Below are 16,717 nucleotides of genomic sequence, written 5' to 3'. Positions count from 1 at the left end.
GTTGGTCTTGATTTCCATACATTGAAAAGAGATTGTTGAGGGTTAAAGATGAAGTGGATTTCCTGGCAGTGATGATCATATCAACTGTTTTAGTAGTGGAGAAGACCCACACAAACCTACTCTTCATTGGTTCGTGTTAGAAGAACAGTAAGATACTCCATTTTCTTGCTCTCTTTCTTAGTGCCAGGACCTCTGCATTGTGCAAGCTAGCAAATGAGAGGAATCACAATCCAACAAGGCACAGGCTTAGTGGATAAAAAGGTGAAGTTTTACCAGGCTGCCAACTGCAATGCAAATCTAGTAGGTTCTGCAAAACTGAAAGTTTTGCTGGAAATGTTGTGATTCCTTTTTCTATTCTGTGGCTGTTGGACACTTTTGATGTCTATAATGCTGACCTTTGGAAGCTGGAACTACATTACCTTTAAGGTCCCTTCCAACCAAAATAATTCTATGGTCTTAATTTCTTATGTGAAAGTTAACTATAAGCATACAGGAAGACTTAGAGTTGATTGGCTTTGCAGGTAGGAGGTGCACACAAAAACTGTCAAGAATATTCTGGGCAGAGAAATACTCTGAGAAACCAGAACTGTCATGTTCTGAAAAATAACCCTGGAAAAGTTAACCACTTTGAGAATTATGAAGTATTTTACTTGTATTAACAGAGCTATTCCAATTCATAATAAATTCTCTGTAGGGCAACCAGTTCTACCCCTATCTTTGTGCTCTGGATTGCTTTTTTACCTGTACTCTCCCTTATGCAAACAAACAGCAGCATGTGAAAGGAAAATGAAGGATTTCTAATATATCTCCAAGGAGAAGAGGAAAAATAGCAATTAAAGGGTTAATGTTAGTGTTATGTGAAGGTAACATGGAGAAGAAAAGAAAACGGAGGTGATTTATTACTTCCCTCAAAATTACTATTTTTGTCTCAAAAATCTGATCTCAAATTGCAGTGATTAACAAAATGCCTTTTATTACACAACACCATTGTATTAGTATGCTGTGAGTTAATGCAATTGGCTTTCATTTATCGAGCTATGTGGGCTCAGATTCAGAAATGTGTGTGTGCCTGTGTTACAATTTTTTATTTTTCCTTATCACAACTTGCTTGAACATAGCTTTTTTTATTGCTTTTTTTTTTTTTTTTTTTTTTTTTTTTTTTTGATGTGTATTATTCGTAATACTTTGTTTTGATTGTTAAGAGACACCCGCACCCTGTGCCGACCACGTGCTGAGTGAGTGCTGCTGCTAATGTAGTCACAAGGTACAGGAACAGCTCAGGGCTCGGCAGGAATGAAAAAGTGTGCTGGAGGGATTTGCTTCTCAGCATGAAGAAATTCTCTATGACTATTTTGCTCCTGTGTGAGACTTGTGAAATGCTGAAGACATGTCGGTTCTGAAGTGATTATAATTTGCTTCTGACTTTTGGTATTTTTGATTTTGGGACAGCATTGCTCCTCGCAAAAGACAGCTGAGCAATTCGATGTTTCAGTGGATACACTCCAAGCATACCATTTTCTCACTCTTCCTTCTTGCTGGAATCGGCAGTGGATAGATTTACTGCAGATTTCAAACCTGTCAACACCCAAATGTGTGACACCAGCTCTCAATACATGTGAAAGAGCTAAACTGAGGGACGCGATAATATGTAGCAGGGGAAGAAGATAGAAGTTCTGCAGGATATATTTTGTGCAATACAGAAAACTTTTCTGTGAACTCCATTTTAAAGTTGAGCAACTCCGTTATCAGCCTGTAGTTAGCAGGGAGTTAGAGAACAGCAGGGCAGGAGTATGGACTTCATGACTCTCCCTTGTACTAGAAAGCCATCAGAGCAATCTGTCCGTGCTTACACTGCGCAGTTTTACAAGCTGCTTCAATCACAAAACTGAAAGTTATTTGAAGTATGCGTAACTCCCAGCTGCCAGCTACGGAAGTCCGTGTTTTGAACATTCTCACTGTCGTTAAAGAGGAACCTCACCCAGCAGCCTGGGTAAATCCGGAGAGCTGCAACTGAGCCGGAAAGTGCAGCTGTGCGGAGTCTGGGTGCTGCTGGCTCTGCCCCTGGGCAGCTCTCTCGGCGCTTGCCCGGCGCCATGACGCGAATCTGCCCTGCGGCCCCTGCGGCCCCGCCAGCCCCGGCCCCGCTCCTCTGCGCCCTGGCTCTGCTGCTCAGAGCGGCTCTCGCAGCGGAACATGTCCCGATGCTGCTGTGGTCGACTCAGAGGTAAGAAATCTGGTAAAAGGCTATCTCTGCTTAGGTTATTGCACCCTGTCTGTGCGCAGGATGTGTTTTATATCAGCAGTGTTGATAAATAGCCTGTGGGCAAGAAGATTGCCCAATGAATAAATTTGCCTCTCAGCAATCCAACGACCTAACAGATTAATTTACCCATTTTTATTTATAAATTTAGCTTTCTAAGGTCGCCAGTAAGAAGTAAATAAAGCCTATATTCTTCCAATCTGAAACAGTTAAGTTTTATTCACCCTAAAGCAACCTTGAACCCCACTGTTAGAAGTGCTGTGCCTTAAAGGCACGGCTTATGACAGCCTCGCAAAAAGGAGCTGACCAAAAACTGGGTGGACCCAAAACCCCTTACATTTCCTGTGTCCCGAATCCTGATTTGGTACTTTGGTGTTCTTTTTAATACAGGTTTGCTTTTGTTTTTTATAGAGTACATTGCTGTACATATAGACATCAGTTGTCAGAAACAACTGCAGAGTCTTGTCAGATCCAGAAACCTGTGAAATTCAAGGGTTTGCATATTCTTACGAAGTAAGACTTTGAACCTGTCTATGTAAGACATAGACCAGTTTTTTCCCAACCAGGAATCTTCTTCATGCAGACTTTTAAGGATTTTATATAATTACTTTGGACGGAAAGAAGTACAGCAGCTTGGGAAACACAGTAGCTTCAGTACTGGGTATGTAAAGTTGCCAGGAGTTAGCAAGGCTGTCTCTGGAGACTATACACATATTTTTTTGAGGAAGTACTTCCCCAAAATACAGTAAGCCGATGTCAGACATTTGTAAAAAAAAGGCTACTGAGGGGCTTATGGGATCACAGGGCTGATTGGAAGGTCTAAAGGCAAAGTCTTCTGTGTGGGATAGTTAAAACAGATCTGCTCTATGCTAGGTTTGCCTAAGGTGTGTTTTGGCCTGAGTACATCACTTTCTCCTAATTCCTAAATCCTCCACATTCTTAACGTGGTTTATCTAAACTGCAAACCCTCTAATGGAAAGAGTTCATCTCAGGCCCTCTGCAACTACATACATCTGTGGGCCTGGTTCAACAGCCTGATCTCAGCTGGGTGTTTGTTCATTTCTCTAATACAAACAATCCATAAACAATCCATATGTAATTTGTCTGAATCCATCTGGGTGACTTCATAAGCATAACATTATTTCCTGTACTGCAAATGCCCTTGGTGCACAGATTAACCCTCACTGTAAGGATGAACAGAAGGGGCTTCAGTGATGGATTTTCCTGTTGGGTCCCTTTGCTGGTGTGACCAAGCTGTGTGTGCCTGGGCAGGAGGGGTTTTGCATCTGGACTCCTATGGTCACAAACTCCTGTCAGGTCAGAAATTGCAGGATTTGATGCTTCATTGATTCTTTATTGCTTTTTTAATTCCATGAGTGTTACTTGTGATTTACTGTTTTGTGAACTGGGAAATGAACCGAACAGTGGCTTCTTGGGAGGTAATTATCCTTTCAGCTAGTTGTACTGGATTCACTCTGCCTTTCATGAGGTTTTTGAGCCATGTGAGATACTGAGCTGCCACTAGGGAGAGAGTTAGTCTAAATTCTGATCTCATTCCAGTATAAATATTTTCTCTTTAGGCAAGTTTATTAATATTTAAGTCCAAGAGATAAATCTTGTTAATATATATATTTTTTTTTTTTCCAGTTGCTTCTTATTGTAGTAATTTTAAGACAGCTTATGGTAGGAGGATAGGAGGATTCAGAAATTTTATGAACATCAGGAATTAGATTGATTTTGTTGTTCAGGATGCCTCTCTCCCTGTATAGTGCCATACAGACAAGCAGGTTACTTTTTTGGTTTTTCATCCGTAATGCTGTAAAGTTGAGGGTCACAGAAAACAAATTGGTAGGAGGTGTCGATTGTGTTTCTCTCAGATGTATCAAGACCAGTGTATCCTTTTCCCATCAGTAATTAATTCTAGCGTTGACATACAGCTGCCCATATCCTAGCATTTCCAGAAACTGAATATCTGGTCCCTGCAGAGTCACAAAGTGTAGGAATCTGAAAAGTTTAATAAAGTTTGGTTAGATATTTTTGACTTTTTCCCCCCCTTAATTTGTTCACGTTTATACAACACAGGCACATGTATGAGTACTAAACCTCTGTACTTAAAAACAAAGTAAATGTTGGGAAGAGTTGTTCTTAGGATAAAAGGGATCTCCATCATCTGCTTCCTTTTGTCCTACTTCTTCGTTTATATGAACAACAGACCTGTTGTCAATATAAGCAAAATTTTATCAGTTAATCCAGGGTGGTCATAACAACAAACTTTCCACCAAGAGGCAATCAGTAACTTGCTCTACTGCAGATTGTTCAGGTTTATGCCAACCTAGAGCAAGAAAATCAGGAGACTGGACTGATTAAACCGGTTTCACATTTCCGGGAATAGACTGGTTTCTGGAAGAAGTGTTCTGCCTACCATGACCTTTGCATTTTTGAAAGAAGTTCTTGAGGGGCAGAAATTAGTTATGATGAAACAGGAATGAAACAAAAATGAAGTAAAGGAAAAAAGATTTCTGTTATTTTGTAAAATAAATATACTTTTGTTTACTGATCCTTATTCCAAGCTTTATATTTTGGCACTTGTGAAGATTTGCAGTGTGTGATTACAGGCTTATAAAATCTGGAAAGTGTGAATTAGAGTTTTAGGAAGGGTAACTAAGGAAGTGCAGCAGCTGTCAGTGGATTTCTGCTCACTTCATGGAAACATGTCCCACCAGTTTGAACCTTCAATGATTCACTGGTCAGCAGAAGCTGAGTTTCTTTGACCTGTTCCATCACCCTCTCCCGGATATGTTAGGATGTGTCAGCTAATTAAGGATAGGTCATTTTACTCTTTAGAACTAGCCAGTGTTTGTAAAGTCCTACCTCAAAACAGCTGTATTAGAAGAATATAACACGTCAAAGTCTCTCTTTTATGCACTGTTATTGTACTAGAATAATGCTGTTAAAGATAATGTTAAATGTCACATAGAGATAAAACCTGCAACTGACAGACACATGCAGTGTGTGAAGGATAAAGGCAGTGTGGTACAAATCATTATGAGCATATTAGTGCATCAAATCCCTCTTCCTTCTAGAAAGAAAAATGCAGATCTGCACTTTAAGAGAAAGAAATATTTTCTACCAAGCAACAGTTTTTCTCTACTGAACTCAGGAAAAAAATGAACTGGGAATACCTATAGGTCACAGTGTCCTGCTTATCAAAAACTAGAACTAATATGTCAGTGGACCAGATATTCTCAATATATTCTCCAAATAACTTTGGCCTGGAAAATTAACCTTTATTTTCAGTTAGCCTGTAAACTAATAGATGCTGGTAGAAATGTAGTAGAGATGGAGAGGTTCCTCTTGCTTGTGATTCACAGACAAAACTTGGTTGAGTCATTTTGAACCAATGTGCAAAAGAATTTCTTTCCCTCCATATATTAGAGAGGGAGCCTGAGGAAATAAATTCATTAAAATTAGCTTTGCTCTCTCGTGTGTTTGTTTTAGGAATGTTTTTGTGGGGAATGATTTTTGCCTGCAGTCATTGAAAATATATTATGACCTTCATTTCTGCTATGCTTATATCGGGAAATGAATTGTTTTTGTGGCAAAACCAGATTGTAAGTGACTTTGAGAAGGCATTATTGCCAAACAGTACATTTGCAGTATTTCTTAAAACTGCAAGGATTGTGCTGAAAAATCTTCTGAAAGAAGGTGGAACATAAAAAGGAAAATTGTCTTAGCTGTAACATTATTGGACTACTACCAAGATACTGTGTGGTAGTGGTAGTAGCAGCTTTTTGAAGTTTTTTTCCCCTCTAATAATGAGTTTTCATTCTTCTGCTGCTCCTAAGAATGGCAACATGAACTCTTTTTTTTAATGTAAAAGTGGTGTTTGAAGATCCTTACTAAGTGTTTTTAATTAGCTAGTTTACTTCTGCTGTGCAGGAGAAAATATTTTTTCTTCTGTTCTAATCATGAAGTGGCTGAAAATGACAAGAAAAACTGCTAGGAAAGAATTCAAAAGCTGGCTACAAAGCAAGAATTCGAGCTCACAAGTTAAGAGTGATCAAAGTCATGTTACCTTACTGTCTGCTCTTCTGGGAGGTGCAGGTACAAGAAATCTTGAAATCTTTGCTTCCGTAAAAAATAAGTGCTCAAATCCTGGTTTTGCCCAGAAAAAGCACAGGTCAGAGAAGTATCTCTGTGCTCAAACTTGTTGTCATGCCATAGCAGCTAGAGACAAGAAAGAATCAAAATACCAAGCTAAGCTTTATTTCTTCTCTCTCTTTAGTGCATTTTCTGGCTTTTGGAGGAAAGAGGGAGCAGCTGAGCTTTATGTTTCCTCTTTTTTAACCAGCAGGAAATCACATACATTACAGAGATTCTCATCATTATGAGCTCCCACGGCTGAGGACCCCAGGGTGGTTCCATGGTGAGGAGGTGAAGCCTGTGCTTTGCATGGGTGACTGCACAAGGCTATGCATCCTTGGACATAAAATTTTGTGTCAGCAATCAATAATAGCAATCAATACATGTGCTGGTCTAATGCCTGTTCATCCTGTGGCATCCCTTACTGATCTGTTGCTGCCCATTTGAGGTGAAGCATTCCAAAGGATGGACCAGTTCATAGCATTCAGTAAAGCACTGGCTTATGCATGATGTCTGTGGCAGTCACATATCTCCATTTCACTCAGAAATTCACAGTAGAACATACTGACATTTCCCATTTTAACCCTGGTGCAAATGTTGTTGCACCCCACTGACAGTAGCAGCCTGTTCAAGGAAGGGTGTAGCCTTGCCTACTGTTTATAATGCTCAGCAAACTATACTAAAGAAGCAAAATAAATGTGTGTATAATGTGGTTGTCACGTTTAACACTGGCCCAGCAATTAAACCGAATAACAGATGCTCTCTATTAATCTCCCTCTCCTCCCTGATAAAGAAAGGAGAGAGAATAAGGGAGAGGGACTTATGGGTTGGAAACTAAACTGCACAACTTTAATGAAACAGTAATGATAAATAGGAAAAATTACTAAATGTATACGAATATACAGGAAAATTGTTACCATGTTTCTCCCCTCTTTCCCTAATAACTCTCATGTCACCACCGAGGCTGCAGGGCAGCCCTGGGAAAATCCAGGCTGGACTCCTGGGGTCAGCAGCACTCCTCGGGAGCTGGAGGCAGGAACACACAGATTCAGGCTGGTATGGATCAGGACCACAGGCAGAGGAATGGATGGAATCCTCCCAGGATGCTGAAGCAAACAGGGAACAGGTGAAGAAGGGGAAGCAGGAAGGGCAGGAAGGGGTTTGACCCTTGTGATCCCTCAAATTTATACTGAGTATGACGTGTATGGGATGGAATACTCTGTTTGGTCAGTTCTGGCATCTCTCTTGTTGTTTTCTCCCCAAAAGAGGGGTTGAGGTGGAACCTCTTTACTCCTTCTGGAGGGCAAAATGTTCCTCAGAGCTGAGCAGTGTCCTTGGCCCTTCACACCAGTTTCCAGCTGTAACTATAAACATCGAGTGTTATCAGTCCCAGAAGCAGACGGACTGAGAAACTTGCTGTTAATTTCAGCGAGTGCAGCTACTTACAAGAGACTTAGCTGAAAGCAAAAGTACAAGACAGAAAATCACCTTTTTCCTGGGCCAGACCAGGACAGTGGTGAAGACAAGTATTAGACAAACGCTGCATTATGATGGAATTATTAACTAACTGATGTGTATTTTTCTTAGAAAAAGAAGTTACTCAAGGTGACTGCATGGGAGCTAAAAAGTCTCTAAAAGGTGCTTCTCAAGGCTAGATAGATTGCAAGAGATGCTTCAAGGATCAGGAAATACCTTGGAATTGAGTATGTTTTAAAACAAGATCATTTAATTTAAATTTAATGGGTTTTGAGTTCATAACAAAAGCCTTTGCCATTGTGCTGCTGCAAATAACTTTTGTTTCCTATGCTTTCTGTTCCCTTCTATTCTCAACTGCAAGTTCCAAAAGCTCTCAGTCATTTTTTTTCTAATTGTAGGCTTGAAATAGATTTATTTAGTTAAGTTTTTAAATAAATATAGCAAGATATTGTTTATAATTTTCTTTCACACAAGCTGTTCTTTTAACATCTCTTAATTTGATCTTTTTTCTTTAACATCATTAGTACTTTGGTGTGGCCATGCAGTGGCCTATATGAAAGTCAGTCTATATGAAAGTCAGTTCCTGAATAGTAATTCAGAACCTCCTGGAGGCTTTGTGTTTTCAAATATCATATTTTTAAAGATTTTCCTTAAACATTTGAGATTGTGAGGTTTGACTTTTCTGAAAAGTTGAGGCATGTTTTTTACAATTTCTAAGTTGTTTGTCTTTATAACTATAAATCAGTATGGATTTCCATGGACAAATCAACAGAGAAGTGAAGATTATGAGAAAAAGCAAGGAAATATAAAATGGTAGTTTATAGCAAATAGAAAAAAAAATGTCTTTCTTCCTCAGCAGGGCTTACTTCTAAAGCTTGAAAAGTGACAGACAGAAGATCTGCTAGAATTTAATTTTAATATCTGCAGCACGTCCTGGAAGAGTCTTGCACATCTACTGTTTGCTCTAACACTCTCCCAATCCCCAAATTCTGCAGGGAGCTAGGTATCCAGCACTGCAGGACTGCACTGTTTTTATCTCTGCCGTGGGTGCAGTTGGAGTCTTTCAATTCACTCTCAGCAATTTTCAGTGGAATTACTGGGAAGCCTTGAATTGAAGTATAGATTTTCTTTATCTGAGAAACAACAGTGAAAGTCCCCTATGTGTTCATTACCCCTGTTCTTTCTCCATCTTAAGAGACCACAAAGATTGTTTTAATTCGTAAAAGCTTGCTGTGCAAGGGTCATTTTTGAATTGGTTTTGGGTTAGAAAATTTAATAAGCATTTCAGCTTCACCAAATTGCAATCATATAATAGCTGATGCTATAGCACAGAATAATTCTCTCTGTTCTGTTCTTTGTAATTAGAACCATTTAGTGAGTCTGGAATACCTGATTGCTCAGGTGTTATCAACTGATGTGTTTTTGGAGAAGATGGGAGATTAAGCTTCAAGCTCTTGGTTTTCTACAGAATGACAATATTATCTGGGTCAAGACATCTTAGGCCTGAAATTTTCATTATAAATTTCATCCCTACAGACTCACCTTGCATACTGTCAAAATCCCAGTCAGGTGTTGAAAGGATAATACCTTTTTGATCTGCCCATAAGGGTTTTTTTGTAATAGTAAAACTGAATAGATGAGTCATTTCTCTGTCCAATCCTCATAATGACAGGTTGGCGAAATAATTGTAATCTTGAACATCTTGAGCTGTTCTGTTTGGAAGGGTTCATGCTTCTGGAAAGGCAACTTTTCTGAGCTGCTTCTGCAGAGTGGTTCCCTCATAAAGAAAATGTTAGGAGAAAACATGCTGTTTACAAGAAGACTTAAAAGCCACTTCTACTTAACAAAAAGTCAGGTATGCAATATAAAAACATACTGGTTTCTGACAAAATGTATTGCAGCCTCAATTCTCCTCTCTTGCCATCAAGATGTGTAATGGCACTAGAAAGTGTTCTGGGAGCTGGGATTCTGTTCGGGAATTTGGAGTATTCTCAACATATTCTTCATTCCACTTAGTGGCTAATTTTTTGAAAGATGTATCTGTGCTGTTGTATGCAAACAAAGCAGAGGGACAGTTACCTTGATTGGATTGATTTCATTCCAGCTCTAACACAGTTAATGTGATACAGGCAGAAATGGGCAAATTCTTTTCCTCTTAAGTAGAAAGTAAACTGAACTATAAAACTGATCTTAAGCTAGAGATAATGACATCAATACCTGCTGCTGTGTGTTTAAAAAAAAAAAAGGTGTGGCAGAAAACTTCACCGACTTTTTTTTTTTTCTCTTTGTAGTTCACTGTGGAATCCAGACACTGCCTTGCATGAAGGACACGTTGTCTCCACACAGGAGCTGACTAAGCTCTTACATCCTGGCTTTACCCAGAATTCCAGGAACCTCATCTTATTCCTGCAAGACACAGTAAGTAACATTAATTCCTTCTCTCTCACCAATGCCAAGTGCAAGTCTGTACCTAACTGAGATGCCAGGGTGCCTTCTCACCAATCTACTTTCTTTGTTTTTCAGCTTAGCATAGATGATTTCACATACCTCAGTGAATCCTATGGCACCAAGAATCCATTTCAAAATATTCAGGCAAGCATTTCTCTCTTTTATTTCTTTTTATTGTTCATAAGCATGCTGCAATTCTGTATTGGGAAAAACAATATAAACTTCCAATCTGACACCCCAAAAATTCTTGTTTTCACAGCATCTCTGGTTATACTTTCATGACAGTTAAGTGAACTTGAATTTGACAAAGGATGTGTTGACACGTGGAAGCCATGAAAGCATTCCTGTAGGCAGAGAAGGAGGAACAGAGCTATTAGTAATGTAACTGGTATCAGAGCTCACAAGGAAGTGTAAACTTCCAAGTCCCACACAGCTGTATGTCTGTCTAATTAAGTACATACATATCCATACATTGCCTGTCTCTACAGCTATATTGTCTATGCAGCTCGTGTCTTCCTTGTGTCAGTGATACTGGATATATTCATCTTTTTGCCATATGACAGCATTTTAACACTAATGCTGGAACAAAAACAACTATTCAGACTAGGTACATGGGGCTTCTGATGAATGAATGGGAGAAAAACTCATTTGTAGTGCAAGGATCAGCAGTTGTGCCCACAGGCAGGTGTACTGGCACTTCTCTGGTATGACTTTTCTTCCCTGGGTTTAGAATGCAAGGCTGAGCCTGGAGCAAATTTGATTGCTGCCTGACTGCAAAGCTTGTTAGATTTTAGAAGCTGTGTGAAATGTACCCATGGCACTGCAAGCAGCTAATGATGTGGTGGTCTTGTGGCCCTGGATGTTTAGGAGGAGGAATATTAAAGCATTTAAAACTTTCTTCTTTTGCCTCATAATCAGGCTTTTGGCAGCTGTAGATAGAGCTTGTAACTAAAGGCTAGAGATGAGTCCAGAGACTGATGGGTTTGAAATCAGGTGGTATACTGAATGGATTAGGCACCTGAGGAGATCCTCAGGTACACAAAGGATCAGGTTTAGGTAAATCTTTAGCCTGTATCTGGCACAGTAAAGATTTAAACCCAGGTTTTCCACAAGCTTAATGAACAGCTTGCTTTCTGGTCTTGCTTCTGTTCCCTTTCTGTCTTGGAGCTGAGAAATTTTTGTCATTACAGCTTCTTTAAAACTGGGAAGTTTCTTTTGCCAAATAGCTCACCCTAACTCCACCAATACAAAACTTGAAACTTGGCAATCTTGATACTTCTCTAGCAGAGTTTTGTGGGGATGAGGTGTAGTAACTTGAATTAAAGCATATAAGATGTATATATTAAATATTTATTTTTCACTTAGGTGTCCTTATGGACAATTTTGTCAATATCTATTGCATAGACTTGTAGCTTTTAGGGCCAAGAAGATCTTTATAATTAGCAAGTTGCTCAGTTGCTGTCACATAATTTGCACTCCTCTTGAGCTAGTTTAGGACAGAAATTCATTCTTAATTATGCTCTGAAAGTCTCTATCATAAAAGTCACATAACCCAGTACAAAGTGAAGTGAAGGTCAGGTCTGAATTTTCTCGCTGGGGAAATTAGAATCTTTGAAGTTTCCTAATCACAGACTTTTATACCTTCACACTCTATATTATGCAAGTGATTCACTAAGCTATAATAAATATTCCATGTCACTTGAGTATACTCCTTTTGAATTTGCAAAATGTAAATTTCTTCACAAAACTAAACTGGAGATCTCATTTATAATGTTTGCATGTAGCAACACGTGTATTACAAGAAGGAAGTGTTATTTGTAGATGTGTTACAGGCTTGTAAACCACAGGGACATCTGCAGAGATTAGATTTGTTCAACTACATTAGCAGCTGTTTTGAGCTTCTGGAATCAATGGGTTTGTACACATTAAAATAATTCTATTTCCATTTAATGCAAAAGGAATCCTATAGGTAGTTATTTATCTTAAAAACTCAACTTTCTAACTGAATAATACAATAAAAAGTTTAGCACTTGGGGAACTTTTTGTCAAGCAGTCACCAACCCTAAGAACTATTTTTCTTTAATTCTAGCTTTGGCTTTCTCCAACCAGTGCTCAATTCCATAGAACAGTGTAGGTAGCACACTCCAATTAGTGACCAGCTGTGCAGCTGCATAATTATTATTGTAAGTCATTGCCATTTGTGGTTCCATATCTCCATCCTATTTTCACCCAGTGGTCATAGACTGAGGAATACTATGTTGTCAGTTGTGATACAGAAGTCCTACCATAGTTTTGATTGCCTTTGTTCCCTTTCTCTTTACCACTTTTCATGTTGTTATTTTTACAAGGCAAAACTGCATAATACCTAAGATTTGTTAGTAGTATGATGGTGTTTTGTTCTCTAACCTTTTCCAAAAAACTATTAGTGATTTTTTTTCAGTTCTCATCTCTATCCATCACTGAATGGGCCTGTCCAAAGAGCTGTTGTGCCTCCTAAGGCTTAATTACTGAAGGGTAACACTCAGTTCCGAGTCTATCATCTATTATTGTGTACATAAAATTAGTGTTGGTTTTTTGACTCAATCTGTGCTCTACTAAAATCAATTTACATTGAATCTCATCAGTTACTTTGCTGCCCAGGAGGTTGTACAAGAAGTTGCTTCTGCAATTCATCAGTCTTTGCTGTCTTGAATAATTCAGCATAATTAGTGGATTTTATTAGCTTAATATTTATGCCTTTTTACCAGATGATTTATGAACGTTTGGAACAGAACAGACCCTAGTGCAGGAAGAGAGACTTTTTTCTAGCTCTTACTTTCTATCTCATTACCTACTCTTTACCAGTCCTTCACCTATCTCCACATGAAAACTGTCTCACACTAAAGCAGATGAATTTTGGGGGGAGTCTTCCCTTCAAGACTCTGCTTAGTACTTTTTGTGGATTCAAGTACTGCATATCAGCTGGAGCTCCCTGGTGTACATTCAGAGATTTTCAGCGGAATTTTGAGGCACAACTTCTCTTTGCAAAAGCCATGTCAGCCTTTTCCCAGTATAATCCTTCCTTGTTGTTGTAGTCCATATTCTATTCACTGAAATAGTTCTTTCCCTTCTCAGACTTCAGGTTCACTTCTCTGTTGTTTCTTGGATCTCTCTGTAGTCCTTAAAAAAAAAAAAAAAAAAGCTGTTGTCATATTTGCCACCATAGAGTACAGTGGTGTGGAGGCTTATTCAGCAATGCATTTGTAGCTGCAACATATTTTATCAGCTAAAGTTCATCAGATCATTTGTCATTAAAGTCATACTATTTGGCTTTATGCATATATTTGGAGAACCCAGGTACAGTGTAACAGTCTGTAAGATTAATAGTAATTAGAAAGTTACAAAGCAACAATGATAATTTTATTTGCAGTTTTCACTGTGTGTAGAAACAGATGTTCCAAATCTGGTTGAATATATTTTTCTTTTTTATAGATAACCCATTGACCAATACTATAGAAAATAAATACTTCAGTATTTTAAATTATATACAGATGGCTAAAAGATTAATATATAAACGATCTCTTTTACATGGAAGAGCCTGCATACACCAAGCAAAGGTTCCCAGATATTTTTAGACTCAACACAGGAACCTTTTTCCCAATTAATATTTTTATTATAGGGCTGTCTGTCAGCTTTGATGCCAAACCTGAACTCGTTCAAAACGAATATGCCTACATGATCTTTTATAGATGGAAGCATGAGTCTTTAACAAAGATTTTAGCACTGGGTTTTTAATGATAAAACTAAATTTACTCTGTTCCAGCTTCCAGTTCCTTAGGTGTAATACTGATCCAGTTAAGGTAACTGTGAAACCATAGGTGGGCAAGTAAGTCAGGCTTCAGGATGGCTAGAAATGTGGATGGAGTCATCCCACACTTATCTTTAAAATAAACCAAGAAGCAGAACAGACCTATATCCAAGAGTGCAGTTTCTTGTAATATTGTACTCTGGAGAGGTGCTTCAGGGGATATTAAAGAAGTTAAATAACCAGAGTTAGGGTCAGAATCTACAGTAGACAGGAAATAGAATCTACATCTACATCTCTAGGCAGGATGTCGATTCTGGTGTTTAATATAGGAAGTTATGCTGTTACTCCTGCAGCTCAGTATGAGGTTTTCTTCCCTCACCTTCCTTCTGTGTGGTTTTACCTCTTTGTCTAGCTCTGTAACAGAATGCAAAATCAGGTGTTTCCCAGTACTCCTCTTCATTCTACCCCTTCTTTTGGAGTTCTTATGCTATGAACATGCATGCATAGCTGAAAATGCATAAAGCAAGGTATGGGTGTCATGGGGACAAGCGTGCAATGGCCCAGTGTCAGGAAGGACATACAGGAGCCATGGGATCAGAATGGCTGTTTGAGGCTGCTGAGCAGACATCTATCTGTGTCAGCTCTTCAGATGGAAAGGAGTTGAATATTAGTGACTGGAAACTGAGACATGACAGTGCAGGACTGGTTAGGAGCAGAGGCACCATTCAGGTATTAGACAGAAATGATGCATTGTATATCTTACTCTACAATATATGAGTAATCTGCTTTGTATATATCTTTGAAAGGAGTGGCTGCTGCCATTCTGGCTGCTGCTACTGGGCAAGGAATTAAAATATTGAAAAGAAAATAAAATTATTGATTGCTGCTCAGAATTTTAGCTCGAAATTCATATATGCAAACAAACAAAAATGAAATGTATCATACTTCTCTTCCAGGAGGTGTTAAAAATGCTACTCAAAGACCTATGAACAAGATCAGAGCTTTCTGCTCTATTTTAATTTCTAGAATTGTTTTTCCATCGGTTTGGAAAATCAGAAAATGTAAGCAATAAGAAAGAACCAGAGCAGGTCAGATAAGTGGTAGGCAGTCAGAGAAGAGTCAAAAAGGAAAAAGAGTAGGAGGAGAGAAGCGTTAGCACCAGTACAACATGTGTATCGGCTAGAGAGGGAGAGAGAGTCTGTAACAACTTGGTTATCTCTATTTTTGATCAAGTGACAGACTCAACCTAGACTTAAATGTAGAAGATGGGAAACCAAAGTTAACAAGTTGTAAACTAGGACTCAATGAAAAAATATCTTGAAACATTCATGAAAATTTAGGGTACAGTAATTTTAATCATTCGCAAGACTCCACCTTACTTTTTCTTCTCCTGAATATTTAAATTTAAATTTATTATCAAGAAAAACCTTTGGAAAGGAAGTTTTTTGGCTATGCAGGTTTGAAATTCATAGAATGAGAAAGCTTTCAAATGCATTTCACCCAAGTATGTATATCAGAAACTCAGGAAATAATAAATGAAATGATACATACAGTGATCTTGATTATCTGAACCAGTTCAGCTGGAGCTTTTTAAGTTGTATTTTGAGTAGAAAGACAGAAAGTACATGACATGAAGCTTGTTTGTGTGTGTCTGGAGGTTTTGTAGATCCTGAAACACATTCTATGTGCTGTACCCCCCAGGCTGTAAGTGTAGGAAGGGTATTGATTATGAAAGGTATGACTCTGTACTGGATAGACTGGATATGACTCTGTGCTGGATCTCGTGGTGTCTGACACTGGTCCCTTTCACTTTGGAGGGCATTCAGTTTGATGGCCATCTGATGAGCTTTGCTTCTGGCAGGGTTTATAACCTATCTCTTCAGTATGTTCTTAGCTTAAGAATTTCTACAGCATCTGTCTCTCCTCTTCCACCACTCATGAGGAAAGAACAGTAAGAATCTGATGTCACTGAGTGCCTTAAGCTTTTCCCAAAATGGTGCAGGAATAAGAGCAACACAAGTGTCCCTTCACTGTCCTTTTCAAGTAGCTGCCCACAGCCAGCATCAGCTGGTGGGAACTCGTGTGGTCTGTACTACTGTGGTTCCTCACCTTGAATATTAAATTAAGGATACATTAAAAAAAAAAAAGTTTAATTATTAAGCAAGTAAATAAGCTGTTCATTAATTTATTACAGGAAATTCTTCAGTCTTCTCCTTCATCATTACTTTTACCAGCTGTTGACTGCAAGGCCACCAGGTATCTTCTGAGCTTTCTTCAGGAATCAGGAGATTGGAAATTAACCAACATAACAACTCTCGATGTCTCTCAGCTGCAAGTGAATACATCTAAACCCAACTTACTCCTGGTTCAGCTGCAGCCACCTGTCAGGTAGGAGCTTGTCAAAAACAAAACTGACCCCCATGTGTGCACAATTTTTAAAGCTTTTGAAAATGTCACTTATATTCAGGGAATTTAAAACACCAAAGGGGAAGCTTACAGGGTTAGCAAAGTTATTTTTCTTGCAGGGGTGGGGTGTTTTTTTAAGTCTCCTGATGAGCTTACCAGGTATAATAGATGAATTATATTGAGAGAGTCATCCAGGC

The 16,717-nt window shown here is 38.7% G+C and overlaps 1 protein-coding gene across 2 annotated transcripts in view; it reads left to right on the top strand.

The window, feature by feature from the left end:
- Window positions 1-1,766: 1,766 nt before the first annotated feature.
- The window catches only part of ATP6AP1 (ATPase H+ transporting accessory protein 1), a 53,943-nt gene continuing 38,992 nt past the window's right edge, over window positions 1,767-16,717 (top strand). The window contains exons 1-4 of one of the 2 annotated variants that reach the window (XM_071733759.1): window positions 1,767-2,224; window positions 10,171-10,297; window positions 10,403-10,471; window positions 16,309-16,502. In XM_071733759.1, the coding sequence (XP_071589860.1) occupies window positions 2,094-2,224; window positions 10,171-10,297; window positions 10,403-10,471; window positions 16,309-16,502 (521 nt within the window). In that variant the 5' untranslated portion in view covers window positions 1,767-2,093. The remainder of the gene's footprint in view (window positions 2,225-10,170; window positions 10,298-10,402; window positions 10,472-16,308; window positions 16,503-16,717) is intronic. The other variant, XM_071733758.1, reaches the window with a different exon arrangement.

The sequence above is a fragment of the Heliangelus exortis genome, chromosome 1, assembly GCF_036169615.1.
Source record: "Heliangelus exortis chromosome 1, bHelExo1.hap1, whole genome shotgun sequence".
Taxonomy (NCBI): domain Eukaryota; kingdom Metazoa; phylum Chordata; class Aves; order Apodiformes; family Trochilidae; genus Heliangelus; species Heliangelus exortis.
The sequence above is the reverse complement of the archived record's forward strand: the minus strand, read 5'-3'. Positions and strand labels throughout refer to the sequence as shown.